This window comes from Xiphophorus maculatus, chromosome 7 (genome assembly GCF_002775205.1).
Source record: "Xiphophorus maculatus strain JP 163 A chromosome 7, X_maculatus-5.0-male, whole genome shotgun sequence".
Classification (NCBI taxonomy): domain Eukaryota; kingdom Metazoa; phylum Chordata; class Actinopteri; order Cyprinodontiformes; family Poeciliidae; genus Xiphophorus; species Xiphophorus maculatus.
In genome coordinates this window covers 11,879,330-11,892,941 of record NC_036449.1, presented here as the reverse complement: position 1 = coordinate 11,892,941, position 13,612 = coordinate 11,879,330, and the positions used below count along the sequence as shown (strand labels likewise).

At 37.0% G+C, this 13,612-nt stretch overlaps 1 protein-coding gene across 2 annotated transcripts in view; it reads left to right on the top strand.

Annotated features, from left to right (window-relative positions):
- Positions 1 to 12,865, top strand: part of LOC102219379 (rho guanine nucleotide exchange factor 7-like) — a 63,867-nt gene extending 51,002 nt beyond the window's left edge. The window contains exons 13-22 of one of the 2 annotated variants that reach the window (XM_023337255.1): positions 2,903 to 2,989; positions 3,844 to 3,922; positions 4,002 to 4,141; positions 4,617 to 4,838; positions 4,947 to 5,040; positions 5,196 to 5,285; positions 6,186 to 6,371; positions 10,042 to 10,141; positions 10,719 to 10,773; positions 12,005 to 12,865. In XM_023337255.1, the coding sequence (XP_023193023.1) occupies positions 2,903 to 2,989; positions 3,844 to 3,922; positions 4,002 to 4,141; positions 4,617 to 4,838; positions 4,947 to 5,040; positions 5,196 to 5,285; positions 6,186 to 6,371; positions 10,042 to 10,141; positions 10,719 to 10,773; positions 12,005 to 12,127 (1,176 nt within the window). In that variant the 3' untranslated portion in view covers positions 12,128 to 12,865. The remainder of the gene's footprint in view (positions 1 to 2,902; positions 2,990 to 3,843; positions 3,923 to 4,001; positions 4,142 to 4,616; positions 4,839 to 4,946; positions 5,041 to 5,195; positions 5,286 to 6,185; positions 6,372 to 10,041; positions 10,142 to 10,718; positions 10,774 to 12,004) is intronic. The other variant, XM_023337254.1, reaches the window with a different exon arrangement.
- The last annotated feature ends 747 nt before the right edge of the window (positions 12,866 to 13,612 follow it).

Below are 13,612 nucleotides of genomic sequence, written 5' to 3'. Positions count from 1 at the left end.
TTTCTTCAAATTAGAGTGACAGCCCATCTCGGTTCATATCTGGGCACAACATTTCTTTCTCTCATCACTGTAAATGCTCTGAGTGAGGTACAGATATGAATCTCGGGACTATCGCAGAAGACACATTGAACTGTCATACGCTCGAAACGCTTTTCGAATATGTATTACGGTTCCCGAACAAGAAGGATTTGTTTCCAATGCTTTTTTTCAGTAAAGTGTGTTTGCTCAAACACACTTGTGTGTTTGAGAGCTCACAGCTCAGAGCTCACACCTGCTGAGACCATTATTTGCCATAGCAACGGAACTCAAGAGGCTATTGGCTGCTGATTTGGACTACGAATACGCATCACTGTAGTTCTATCTATAGTGGAATACTCAGTTGAAACAGATCAGGACTGAACTGGCCTTTACAACTAATTGCTGCTTTGGGCTGTATATAACTGATTTAACTCAGTAACTGTTACACATGGGATTAGTTTTACACTTTAAAATTAAGCATATTGAAAATTTCACAATAAAAGCCCTGAATATTTTTACATGACGTAATTGCTCTTTTTTGGCTTCATTTGACTTTTTCATCCAAAGCACTGTTACACATGGTATTAGTTTGGCCCTTTAAAATGAAGCTTAACAAAAATTTCAAAATAAAAGCCTTGAATATTTTTACATGACATAATTGCTCTTTTTGGCTTTATTTGACTTTTTCATCCAAAGCACTGTTACACATGGTATTAGTTCAGAACTTTAAAATGAAGCATACTGAAAATTTCAAAATAAAAGCCTTGAATATTTTTACATCATGTAATTGCTCTTTTTGGCTTTATTTGACTTTTTCATCCAAAGCACTGTTACACATGGTATTAGTTTGGAACTTTAAAATGGAGCATAATAATAATTTCAAAATAAAAGCCTTGAATATTTTTACATCATGTAATTGCTGTTTTTGGCTTTGTATGACTTTTTCATCCAAAGCACTGTTACACATGGGATTAGTTCGGAACTTTAAAATGAAACATACTGAAAATTTCAAAATAAAAGCCTTGAATATTTTTACATCATGTAATTGCTCTTTTTGGCTTTATTTGACTTTTTCATCCAAAGCACTGTTACACATGGGATTAGTTTGGCCCTTTGAAATGAAGCATACTGAAAATTTTAAAATAAAAGCCTTGAATATTTTTACATGACGTAATTGCTGTTTGTGGCTTTATGTGACTTTTTCATCCAAAGCACTGTTACACATGGGATTAGTTTGGAACTTTAAAATTAAGCATACTGAAAATTTCAAAATAAAAGCCTTGAAGATTTTACATGACGTAATTGCTTTTTTTGGCCGTATATGACTTTTTCATGCAAAGCACTGTTACACATGGGATTAGTTCGGAACTTTAAAATGGAGCATACTGAAAATTTCAAAATAAAAGCCTTGAATATTTTTACATCAGCTACTTGTGTTTTCAGCATTATATAACTATTTTAACCCAAGGACTATTACGCATGGGATTAGTTTGGCCCTTTGAAATGAAGTTTAACAAAACTTCCAAAATAAAAGCCTTGACAACATTTTAAATCGTACTGAATGGTGCACGTCCGCCTCGCTTAACGTTCTTGTGGTTCTCCGCGTGCCACTGATTACGTTGCGGCGTTCTTTAGCGTCGACGCCGATTTGTGGCGTGACGACGCCGGGCCCAAGCCCGACGGGCGCGCCTTGGCAGGCCCCGGCTAAATTTCTTCAGAAATTTTGTTTTTCTAGTTTTTTAATAATATTCAAATTTATTGGGTTATACTTTTAATCTGCTAGCGAGTACATGTATTTTAAAATTGACAATTGCATATTTAGCCATGCTATCATAATTATACAACTTAGTTACATAAGTTATATAATTGACTGATGTATTTTTTGCCTCCTACAAAAGTAAAATATTGTCCCGTTAGTTTTTCAGTTATGCATTTTTGTCCCAGTTACTGAAATGGTTTTTATGACACATATTTAAGTAAATGCAACATTTCTACGTGCAAATGGTTATTTAGGAAAATTGGTATTTTACATGGGAGTGGAAATGAGTCTCATTTGTGGTTTTATGCATAACTGCAGTTTAAGTGATGGATGTGTGGTGTGGAGGCAGCCTAGTTTTGCAGATGACAGTTGATTAATGGCTGCAATAGAAATATGTGGGTCAGTTGAGGCATCTAAAAAATATGATTGTTGTGGTCAACAAGATGCTTTGGTCTGAAATTAGGATTGTCACCATATCTCCCATTAAACTGCAGCTCCAGCAGCTGCCTCAGAGTTGAAGCACTTCAACTTGAAGAGACAAAGGAGACTTTCTGATCAACACTCAGCCGTTTATTAGGCAAACCTGAAACCGACTATTCAGTGCCACAGAGGTCAGCATTAAGGCTAGTAATTAGAAACAACCTGAAACGGTTATTGCCTGGTAGAATCAACTCACCCCTAACTTTTTAAAAACAAGATTAAGTCTCTCCCTAAATAGTGGATTCAAGGTTTTTATTTCAAGCAGGTTCCCCCAACTATTTTAGAAAAAACACAAAGTCTGTTGTGGGGTTGTAATATTTTTTTCCGATTACTGTTTCTTGTTTGATGACTGCTGAGATAAGGTCCCTATACTAAGGGGCAAAGGCGATTAGAAAAATGGAGGGACCACTGTTATGTGGCATCAAGAAGTTGATTCCCATCCTGGTTATTTCTGGACAGCTGATTTGTTTCCTCCAGTCCATGCTTGGTTTTTATTCAGGTAGTTCACCTTCCTTTGCATAATTGTTTGCTTAATTGAACACACGTTAATGAAGGTCTGGTGTCTTGTCAGGTTATCAGCTCCACTGTGAAGTTCTCATCCACCCATACTTCTCTGTCTCTCTCTCTCTTTTTTATTTTGAGCAGGAGAAGAATGAGCGCTACCTCATGTTGTTTCCTCACATCCTCCTCATGCTGTCTGCTAGTCCCAGGATGAGCGGTTTCATATTCCAGGTCAGAAATCCCTTGACTTCCACCTCTGAACATCCATCTGAATGCCTAAATGAAAATGTATTTCTTAAGGATGGAGTTACTTGAATTACAGCTTGAATTACTTGAAAATGCTTGAATTTCATATAAGCGTTTCCAAAAGTTTAGAAAGTCCTTCAAATGCTTGATATTCAGTTTGCATAGTTTTGTAATAAAGTGCAATCTGATGTTTGATTAAAAGCCTAAATTTGAAAAATCTTTAGTTTTTATTTTTCTTCCTGTACAGAGTTAAATCAGACCAAACTTTTCTTATTTTAGGTTAGTTGGAATTACCAACATTTTCTATTTGCTGAATGCCAGAACACTTTGACTTTTTTTAAAGATATTTTTTATAACTTTCTTTGTATGTTGTGTTTCAACATTTAATTTGAGCAGGACGATCCAAGATTTGTTTGGGTTGTTTCAATATAATGAATATTTATTTTGTATTCCTATAGTATGAATGATTTATTGATTTGTGTAATTGAAACAGAGGGTTACTTGTAATTGATGCAACATTATTGAAATTGGAGGATTTTTTTTTTGTTAAATTGGTGTTTTGTTCTCGGACCAGTCAGGTGTATAGGGTGTGGATTAGAGACATTTAAAAATATATATATATATTGTTATATTTTAGCTTACTTTATCCCTACTGTAGTATATAAAATGCCATCACAAGACATTACTAACAATAATAAATTGTATCATATAATAGTGAACTGAAAGTGTCTTTTTTTAGTTCATTTGTGTTGTGCTTAAAAAGTACAACACAACCCTGCAAACCATAAGGGTTAAGAGCTAATTTTTCTTTTGTTTCTCCCATTTGTTTTTCTTTGCAGGGAAAGCTGCCTTTGACTGGCATGATCGTGACCAAACTAGAAGACTGTGAAGCCCATAAAAATGCCTTTGAGCTAAACGGTAAAACCACACAAGAAGCAGCAAAAACGTCATGAACATGCAGAAAGTGTTTCAAACTGCGCTCTCCTTTTGCATGCAGGCACCATGTTTGACCGTCTCCAGGTGGTGTGTGCAAACCAGCAGGACCTGCAGGACTGGGTGGAGCACCTGACGAGACAGATCAAACACAGCGCCGCCACGGCCCCCAGCCACAAACCGCTCGCTGTCCCCTGCCACACGGTCAGGAGCTAATCATTACACATAGCCTATTTCCTTTCCATTCATCTGCACCCAGTATGGGGCCCAACATTGTGACTATGTATGTTGGTTTCACACCGACTGTGATCCTATCAATCAATATGTTGTGAACGGTTGGCTTTACATAATGTGCAATGGTCATGTGAACAAACTGCAGTGGCATTAGTAAGTGGTTTGTTTCTCTCATTAGAGTAACGTCAGTAAACAAAAACTGATTTTAAGTAATAAAAATGCATAGGTTTCGACTTTAGTGGCAGAATGTGTTGAAGTCGACTGATAAAAAGCAGCTTTAGGAGTTATTATCTGCATATCAGAGGCCAACTATGATTTGCAACAACCTATATATATTCAGAAGTCATTGTGTTATAGAGTATTTACTGTAAAGTGTTTCATTGAGCAGAGAATGGGAACAAAATGGTTTTGTAACAGAGACTGTTTTTTTTTTTTGTTTCCTCAGCTCCCATCTCATCCTCTCACCCCGTCCCGGCATGCTGAGAGCAGGGCCATGACTGTGGCTCCCACCTACCACACCCTGCCTCACCCATCCTCTCATGGGACGACCCACAGCACAATGACATGGGGCCCCCTGGAGCCACCAAACACCCCCAAACCCTGGAGCCTGAGCTGCCTGCGACCCGCTCCGCCGTTACGGCCCTCCGCTGCACTCTGCTACAAAGAGGTGAGGGACTGTTTATTCTTTTTTATTGTAGTTTATTTAGATAATTGCACTGTGTGTTTTGCTTTATAATTTTGGAGAAAAAAGAAATTGTTTGCTTCCCGTTTGCAGGATCTCAGTAAAAGTCCTAAGAGTGTGAAGAAACTCCTTCCCAAACGCAAACCTGAGAGAAAACAGTCTGAAGAGGAATTTGCTCTAAGGAAGAGTATGTGTTCAATACTCAAGCACCATTTCATTGTAGAATTAGATCTCTACTCTTAATACTAGGTCTCTTAGAGATCTAATACTCTAAGAGTATTAATATTAGCTTTATACATGAAGGCTATCCATTTTAATTAAATCGTTTGTTCACCCTTTCAGGTACGGCCGCTCTGGAAGAAGACGCCCAGATCCTGAAAGTTATTGAGGCATACTGCACCAGCGCCAAAACCAGGCAGACTCTGAACTCCAGTAAGACAAATGAAAATCCTATAAAGGTTCATTTAGGAAAGGAGGAGAGGCTCATACTTGTGTGTTAGGTTGATGTTCAATGACCTTTAGAAAAACTGCCAATTTTCTTAGTATTTAAACAACAACTGTAAAAAAACCAAAACAAAACATGAATTTATAAAAACTCATCAAACTTGATGGAAAAAAAATGTTGTTCCCTTTGTCTGCTTAGATAATATACTGATTATCACACCTACAGTATCTGACATTTATATACAATTGTGGGGATTTTCATACGTAGTTTAAGCCAGAAAGTACATTTATCAACAGCTGCATCTTGTTGCTTTCACACGCTACCTGTATAAATCGTCAAACCTGTTTCTTCCTGTTCATGTCTTTGTGCGGTAATACAAGTGATCGGGCTCTATGTTTTATACGTAAGGCGGCTGAAAACTTCTCAACAGATATGTTTCTTGTGGCTTCTCAACCATAGCTTTGAAAATTTTTGCATTTTGAAACCGTTATTTTTTTAAACCATGATGTATTTTGATAGCGTCAACTGGTTGATGCTTTGTAGAAACATACCTGTATTTTCTACTCAGTGCCTATCTTACCACTGGTATTCCAAACTGTTCCTTCTAACAATATCTCCTCTCTTTTTCCTTCCCGTTTCCTCCTTTTGGGCATTTTTCTGATTTACCTTGAGTACCTTTTTCCATATTTGTGTTTTTTTTCATACCTTTATAATTTTTTCCATCCTCTCCTTACACATCTGTCATTTCTTTTATGATTTACCATCTGTTGCGTATTGCGTGCACCGCCCACAACCCCTTCCTCCGACTCCCCATTTCCCCCCTCTCCACATTTTTTGCGACATCTCCCCCTCTCGTCCCACCGTCACCCTGACCCCGGCCCCACCAGCATGGCAGGGCACGGACCTGATGCACAACCACGTGCTCGCCGACATGGACCAGTCCTGCGTGGACTCGCCGGGCCGCCGCAGCAGCGTGTCTCGGCCAGAACTGAGCTCCGACCTGTCGGAGGACTCTGACTACGACTCCATCTGGACCAGCCACAGTTACAGGATGGGATCGGTGCCGCGAAAGAGTTGCATCTCCCATCAGAACTAGAGAAAGTACAGCGCCGCCAGGCTGTACTATAATGTGACGTATAGAGAGAGCGCTTACCTCTTTTACCGTAGATGTATTAAAAAGATTGATTTTTTATCTATTTATCTTTTTGGTTGATTTGGGTAATTTATTGCTTTAATTTATTTTTCGACGGCTTGTCAGATGATGTTTTCAGCATTTTTCCTGTTGCCTTTCCCTTTTTTGTGCCTCCTCTCTTTCTGTAGATGTCATGCAGTAAGTGTTAGCTAATAATTATTGTTAATTTATCTTGAATGTGACCACTCTCCTTGTTTAACCATAAATCTGGTGGACTCTGAGTGGAGAGGATGGGGATTTTGGTGTGTAGTTTAGGGGAGGGAGATTCAGCGGCCGGGCAGGTGGGGACTTACATTTTTTCCTGTCTGATATTCAGATGCTATTCAAGAATGAGTGTCTTCAATTTACCATAAATTTGTTCCTTTTCAGCATGTGGTTTTGGGATACGCATGCTCAAACATAGCACAGATGCTAAACAGGCACACACACGTGATTAGGCACAAATGCCTCTGCTGTCTGCAGAATAAAGCAGTGTGCAAATTCAGATTCTTAACATTTTACATTTAGTCTTTCATGATTCAATGTTTAACCAATCTTTCAAATCTTTGGGAGGATTTAAGAAAATATGAAAAACAAACAAAAACACTACTATAGGAACAAGCAGACTTTGTCAACTGAATCTGTAGCTAAACATAAATGTAACAGTGACTCAGTCTTATTATCATTTCTTTCATGACACTTTCCACCAGGGTATTCAGGGACATCCTGGACATTAAACTGAATGGTGCATTACAACGCTGAAACCCACAGTTTAAATTGGTATCCTTAAATTCGGGATCAGTGAATTTTTTGATTGTCAGTGAAATAATAAGACCTGTTGAGATCTGGCACTAACATCAGTCCTGCACACTTTGATCTCATTTGGAAAACACAGAATACCTGCCTGAATGCATGGAAGGTGCAGTTAGACTAAAGATTGGTTTGCAAAGATTTTAATACTTTTTGAACCTTTTTCTTCATTTTTTTCACTTTGCAATTGATAGTACAACAGCATAAATAAATACATTTGTTGACATATTGTAGAGCTCTAGCATTGACAACCATAAGAGATGGTCTAGGAGATGTTAATCTGCATTATTTTTGCAATAGGAGCATTGAAGGATCACCAAGTCGCCTGACGTAAATTCCCTATAAATGGGCAGCATTATGTAAAATCAACTTTTTTGAGCTTTACGTCAATTTCTAATGTTATTCCCTCATCAAAGACATACATGGAGTATTGCTTTCATTCTTTCATGCATGAATCTCCATAGCACCCATTCGGGGATGCCTAAGCACTTGCTCTGACAAAGCATTGCCAATTTACCCAAGGCTCCCCTTTGGTGCTGCAAACTCTACTAGCCGATCATTCGCCCCACAGAGCGCCACTCGTGTGTTTCCCCCACTCGGCTCCTCCAGACTAGCGGCGGCAGCCATTAGCAAACACGTGGTGGAACTGCTAACCTGCTGAGCTCATCATATGAACTACTTCTCAGTCTATGAACGGTAAATTGACATAATGGAGAAACGTTGTAAAGACTTGCTGGAAGTGGAACGTTGGGAAGAGTTTGAGTTTTTTAAAGAGACGGAGGCCAATTTGATATAAACAGTGCTTTTATAACAATTGAAGGAAACATGGTTACTTGATTGTGCTATAAAATCACACTATGTGCCTGGAAAATACATAATGCTGCCCCTTTAATTGCTGGGCTTTTACCATCTTAAATGTATTTAAGAAACAAATTTAAGTAAAATCACAATGGTTGACTAATTTAAAGCAGCTGAAAAGGTTTTCCTGTTTTAAAAGTTTAAATTAATTTCTCCTTGGAATACCTGTCTATTAAGGAGACAGTTCTGTCTGGAGTCAAAGCATTAGGACAAGTTTTCATTGCTTTCAAACTTCAACAGTGGCTTTCTTCTTGCCACTTTTCCATAAAGGACAGATTTGTGAACTGTGGGACATCTCAACAAAGTTTCCCACTGAAGCTGTGAATCTCTGCAGCTCTTTCAGATCTACAATGAAGTCTTGATAAAATATTGTAAAATGTATGGTTGCAAAGTGAAAAAAGGGAAAAAGCTTAAGGGATATGAAAATTTTTGCAACACACTGCATCTCTGACCTTTAGAGAAAGTGATTTCATAAGTCTGAAATTTTGTGTTTGCAGCTAAAGGTGAAGCTTAAACTGAACTTTTCTTTTGTCATTGATGGTGTAGCTGATAAATCATGAGTGTAAATGCTGTTGTTTGAGATTACCCTTATAACTTTACGTATGACAGTAAAAACATAGCTTAAACCAGTCAGAACAAGATCATCAAGTAAACTAGCTCCTATGGTAATGTCTAATCAACTCTCCCTACTGTTGTCAGCTTGTGAGGCTTCCCTTTCTTTCTCACATTAGTATCTATTTTTATGAAGAAGTATTTTTCCAGTACCGTTATGAAAAGTACAACTCTACATCCTCTTACAATGGGCAAAAAGAATGACGTATGGGAAATATATATACATATGGGTCCATGTTGCAAGTGTTTATAAAATGATTTCTTTACTGTATGTATAATTTTGTACACATTTTAGTATTTTTTTCCACTTATCTGTTGATTTAAAATTGTATATCAATGTTTACAAAATAATCTCTGTCCCCCATTTTATTTGGTTTGTATCAAAGTTTACAATTAATACTGAAATGTTTTAATTATTTTGCACAATCATGTTATGGGCAAAAGGGAGTGGGGGTGTGGACTCAATGAAATTCTGTACTTTTTAGTGTCTACCAAGACTCTGTATAATATAATCTTAAAGATAGACTTAAGTATTCAGTGTAATTGTAAAGTGAATACTCATTTGTAGTGTAAATGCTCACCTTCAGTGGTTGGATGACGTTGAAGGACAAAAAAATAGAACAAACAAAAGAAACGAGAGACTGCAAAGTTGATCTATTTCAACTTCAGAATGCTGTTAGAGTGGACTTGGCATATAAAGAGCACATAATGTCCCCATTTTTTGTAAATACTAGTTGTCTTGCTGCCAGAAAAAAAAAGATCTAAGAATATGGCTGTCCTATCGTGCTGAACTTTGTGACAGGTGTATTCTGTGGTTTAACAAGTCAAACTCTTGGACAGACAGGGTGAAAAAGAACTTAGTCTTTAACCAACATCGTTCTCTGTCTGCTCTAATGTTGCATTCAAGTCAGACATCTGACCGTGTCCTTTTTCTTTTTCTTTTTTTAAAGCAGCCTTCAGTGTATTTGTTCTACACTGCTGAAGTGTTCAAAGTCCCAAATGCTGTATTATGAGTTTTAATAAATCTATCAGTGGATAGAAGCTGTCGTTCTGTTGCTTTGTGGAGCCGATCTGATTGTGTCTGAAATTTTTCTCTTAACTTTTCATGCCATTTAGTTTCCTCTGAGTCTTGTTTGTCTGTCATGACTAAAACACTACTACTAACCTGTCTGTTCCTACAATAAAGTCCACACTGACTTTACTCTGAATGTATTTCACTACTACTTGTTGACTAGTTCAAGATGAGACATAGTGAAGTCCCAGAGGTTGTTTGCTTCTCTGTTTTGACGCAGGATCACGACCAGAAACAGGGCTGCATGTGATCATCCCTGGTGAGGAGAAAGTTTTTCTAGACGATCCAAACCGCAACGGACAAAGTGTACTGGAAGAGAAGTAAGAGTTGCTGACAGTGGCAGTAAGAGGTTTACATAAACTTGTCTTTGGCCTGAATGCCCAATTCATTTTTTCCATTTACTGATGTATTTCATCCACTTTTTTTTTTTTTTACGCGGTAGCCGAGTGATCCAAAATACAACTTAAAGAATTTTGAAAACAAAAAAAAAATTGTGTTTGCATGATTGAATTTATTGTGGATTTTTCTAATTCACAATAGATCAAAAATAATATACATATATAGTTATCAATCTTGAAGCTTGATATTTGACATTTCCAAGCACAATTTGTAGAGTCATCTTAAGCTGGCTAGTTTCCTGACATAAGCCAGACTTAAAAGAATATTCTATCATTCTTCAACACAGTTTAGGCCAGAACTGACCTGGAAACTTGAGATTGCCATGCTTTATCTCCTAGAAAACTAGTTAAAATGTGCTTTTGATATTTTTGGCATGATTTGTAAAATCAATTTAAAACCCAACTTGCGTCTCTTGCTTTTGCACAAACCCAAATTAAGCATTCATTGTGACTTACACTGGTTTATGTAACGGCCTGTGTGAATCTGATCTCATTGAAGGAGTTTGGTGGATGTGGTTTACGCCCTGCGGGATGAGGTTCAAGAGCTGAAACAGGTGAATGTTTGCTATTGTTTCATCATAAACTAAGAGTTAATTGTGTAGTTATTTTAATTAATTTAACCATACAGTTAAAATACTCTGCAAAACGGTCCTTACTTCCTTATACTTTACTTTAAAACAGCCACAATTACTTCTGGTCACTTGATGTAGAGTTTTTCGGTGTCTACAGGCTTTATGGAGGTCTTTCAAGCTTTGATGCTTTTTCACTTGGATAATAACAAATGTGAAAAATGTAGAAATGGAAGACAAAAGCAAAGATGTTACAGCTGGAAACCTATTTACAGTGAATAAACGACGTGTCTTTGAGAAAAAAACCCAAAATCGACTGCAGCACATGTCCTCAGAGACACATTAGCCTTTAAATTAATCACATCAGTTTGTAGAGCAGCTCAAGACAAATGGGGGTGGCGGGGGGGGAGTTAAATTATTCACATAAAACAAGACATGTTTTAAAACTTAAGCCATGAATAACAACCAAAAATTCTATAGAAATAACAGGAGATATAATATAATTAAATAGATCAGAATTTTGAAACTATTCTTATCTATCGCTCCAGGTGGGCAGCTGCAGCCAAATAGTTAGTCATGATATATGAATAGAATAAAATGGAATATAATAGATCAGGTGAACACCCAGGTACTTATAAGAGTACTTATCTCAATGTCCATTGTATATCAGATTAGGATCAGTGGTTGTTTTAGAAAACAGTAAAAGATTAAAATTCAAAATGTCTTGGCAGCCAATGCTGAGACTTTAGATTGATTTGTTAGTTCATCATATTTTGCACAACAAGTTTTCAGTAGATAGGAGGGACATTGTTGGTTCCTAAAATCCTTTAGGTGTCACCGTGAAAACGCTTACATGTTGACATGACGATTAATGGGTTAAAGACCGCCTATAACCTTTCCTTTTGGCTGCAAGTAACAAAGTGACAAAAGTTCCCATTTAAAGCTGGCTCGATGCTATGGTGTGTTATGTGTCAGCATAACTCTTTTCTAAGTGTTGAGTTTAGGAGCTTTTTCATGCCTGAATAAAAGTAAGGTTCCTGGACAGAAAACAATTCATGACTGTTCACTCAATGTACAAAACTGTCTTAAAATGTGTCAAAGTTTCTGGCTTACTATGATTATTTAAAACATTATTTGTCATTTGAATGATTTTATGTGTGGAATTAAACATTTCTCATATATGTATTTTAGAATAACTCATTATTTATCCTCGTAGGACAATAAGAAGATGAAGAGATCCCTGGAGGAGGAGCAGAGAGCACGTAGAGACTTAGAGAAAGTTGTGCGGCGAGTACTGAAGAGCATTAATGACCCAGCGTGGGATGAGACCAACCTGTGAGCTTTATTGGTTGCATCCATCTGTAGCTTTGACAAAAATTGACCAGCATACCTTCTGTGGACTTGATGCAAAATCTAAAATGCACACACTGGCTTAAAAAGGTAAAAACTTATTCTGGGAATGAGACAAAGAGTGGATTTAAAAGCTGTTGGCTTTGTGTTTAGGATGCTTTTTGGTGATATGTACAGAAAATTAGAGGAATGTTGACCATATTCCTCCTAATTACATTCCTTTAGGCAAAAAGCCAGTGTTAGAAAAAGAAATCATACTCCTGTAGCATTTCAACGTTCATCATGAATGTCTGTTTTTTGTTTTTGTTTTGTTTTTTAGGAAGGATCAACTGGAAAAATGAGACTTTTTTTCTGTTCCTCTTGTTTACAGTCTTAACAGGATGACCATCATGTGATGCATAAATGGTACTCCAATGGTGTTAATGGTCATGAAGGCTTTGGACAAGTTGCTACTTGAACAATACTATTTCAAAACCTCTCCAATGTTATTTAAAGTTTTATTGAATCATTTTGCAGGGATCTTTTATTGGACACAGGCTACGTCTGCTTTTATTTCATCTTGTAGTGATTCCCCCCTTTTATTCCTTCCCTTTTGTCTTTATTGTTTGACCACTTTGCGGTACGACTTTCTAAGTGAATTGTACAGATATAAAGTTTGTACTGTGTGATGTAAATAATGCTAAAACATGAGCCTTTTCCTTTGGGAAATAAATGTTTATTAAAAGAAGGACTTTGAATCCCTTTTGAATATGGTCCAGACTGGTGAAGTAAAGGTTCCCTGACTTTTTAGTGAGCCACTAACAAAATAATATTGACAAAGCCTGTGACTTGAAGTATGTATTATGCCTTTCAAGCATTTTTAAAGGCAATAAAAAAGCAAACAGGTGAAAGAAGATCCTTTAATCACATGAGACCAAAATGTAACTTTTTAGCCTACATGAAAACTACTAATTGTGTTGAGTATTTACTCAGCAATATTTCAGTATTTACTTATCTATTTCAAACAGGTTTTAAAAAAAAGAACAAGAAACCAGTAGGACAGAGAAAAACATGTGCATACATAACCAAGAACGAAATAATTTGTTTACCACTACTCCTCTGTTTGAAAAGGAGTAGACTTATTTATTACTTTGATCCTTTTGAGGAAAACAAACACTGCAGACTACCCTTAACAAGCCATTATTTCCATCAATTCTGCCTCGCTTCCAGTTGTTTTGTTTTCTGTGTGTATCCCACTCACTGCAGAAATGTTTGCCTTTAGATCATGCTGAACATTAATGTTAAATATTTTAAAATCGTCATACAGTTAAGGACCTTGATCTCTCAGGTAAGATGAGTTTGGAAAACATTTTTTTTTTACATAAAAATGTGTAGAAATGCTGTGCTCAGGTTTACAGGGATGCCACAAGTGATTCAGAGTGAGATATTAAAAGATAAACCTGGAAAGTTAGCTGAGAAAAACGACTTTGTAGAT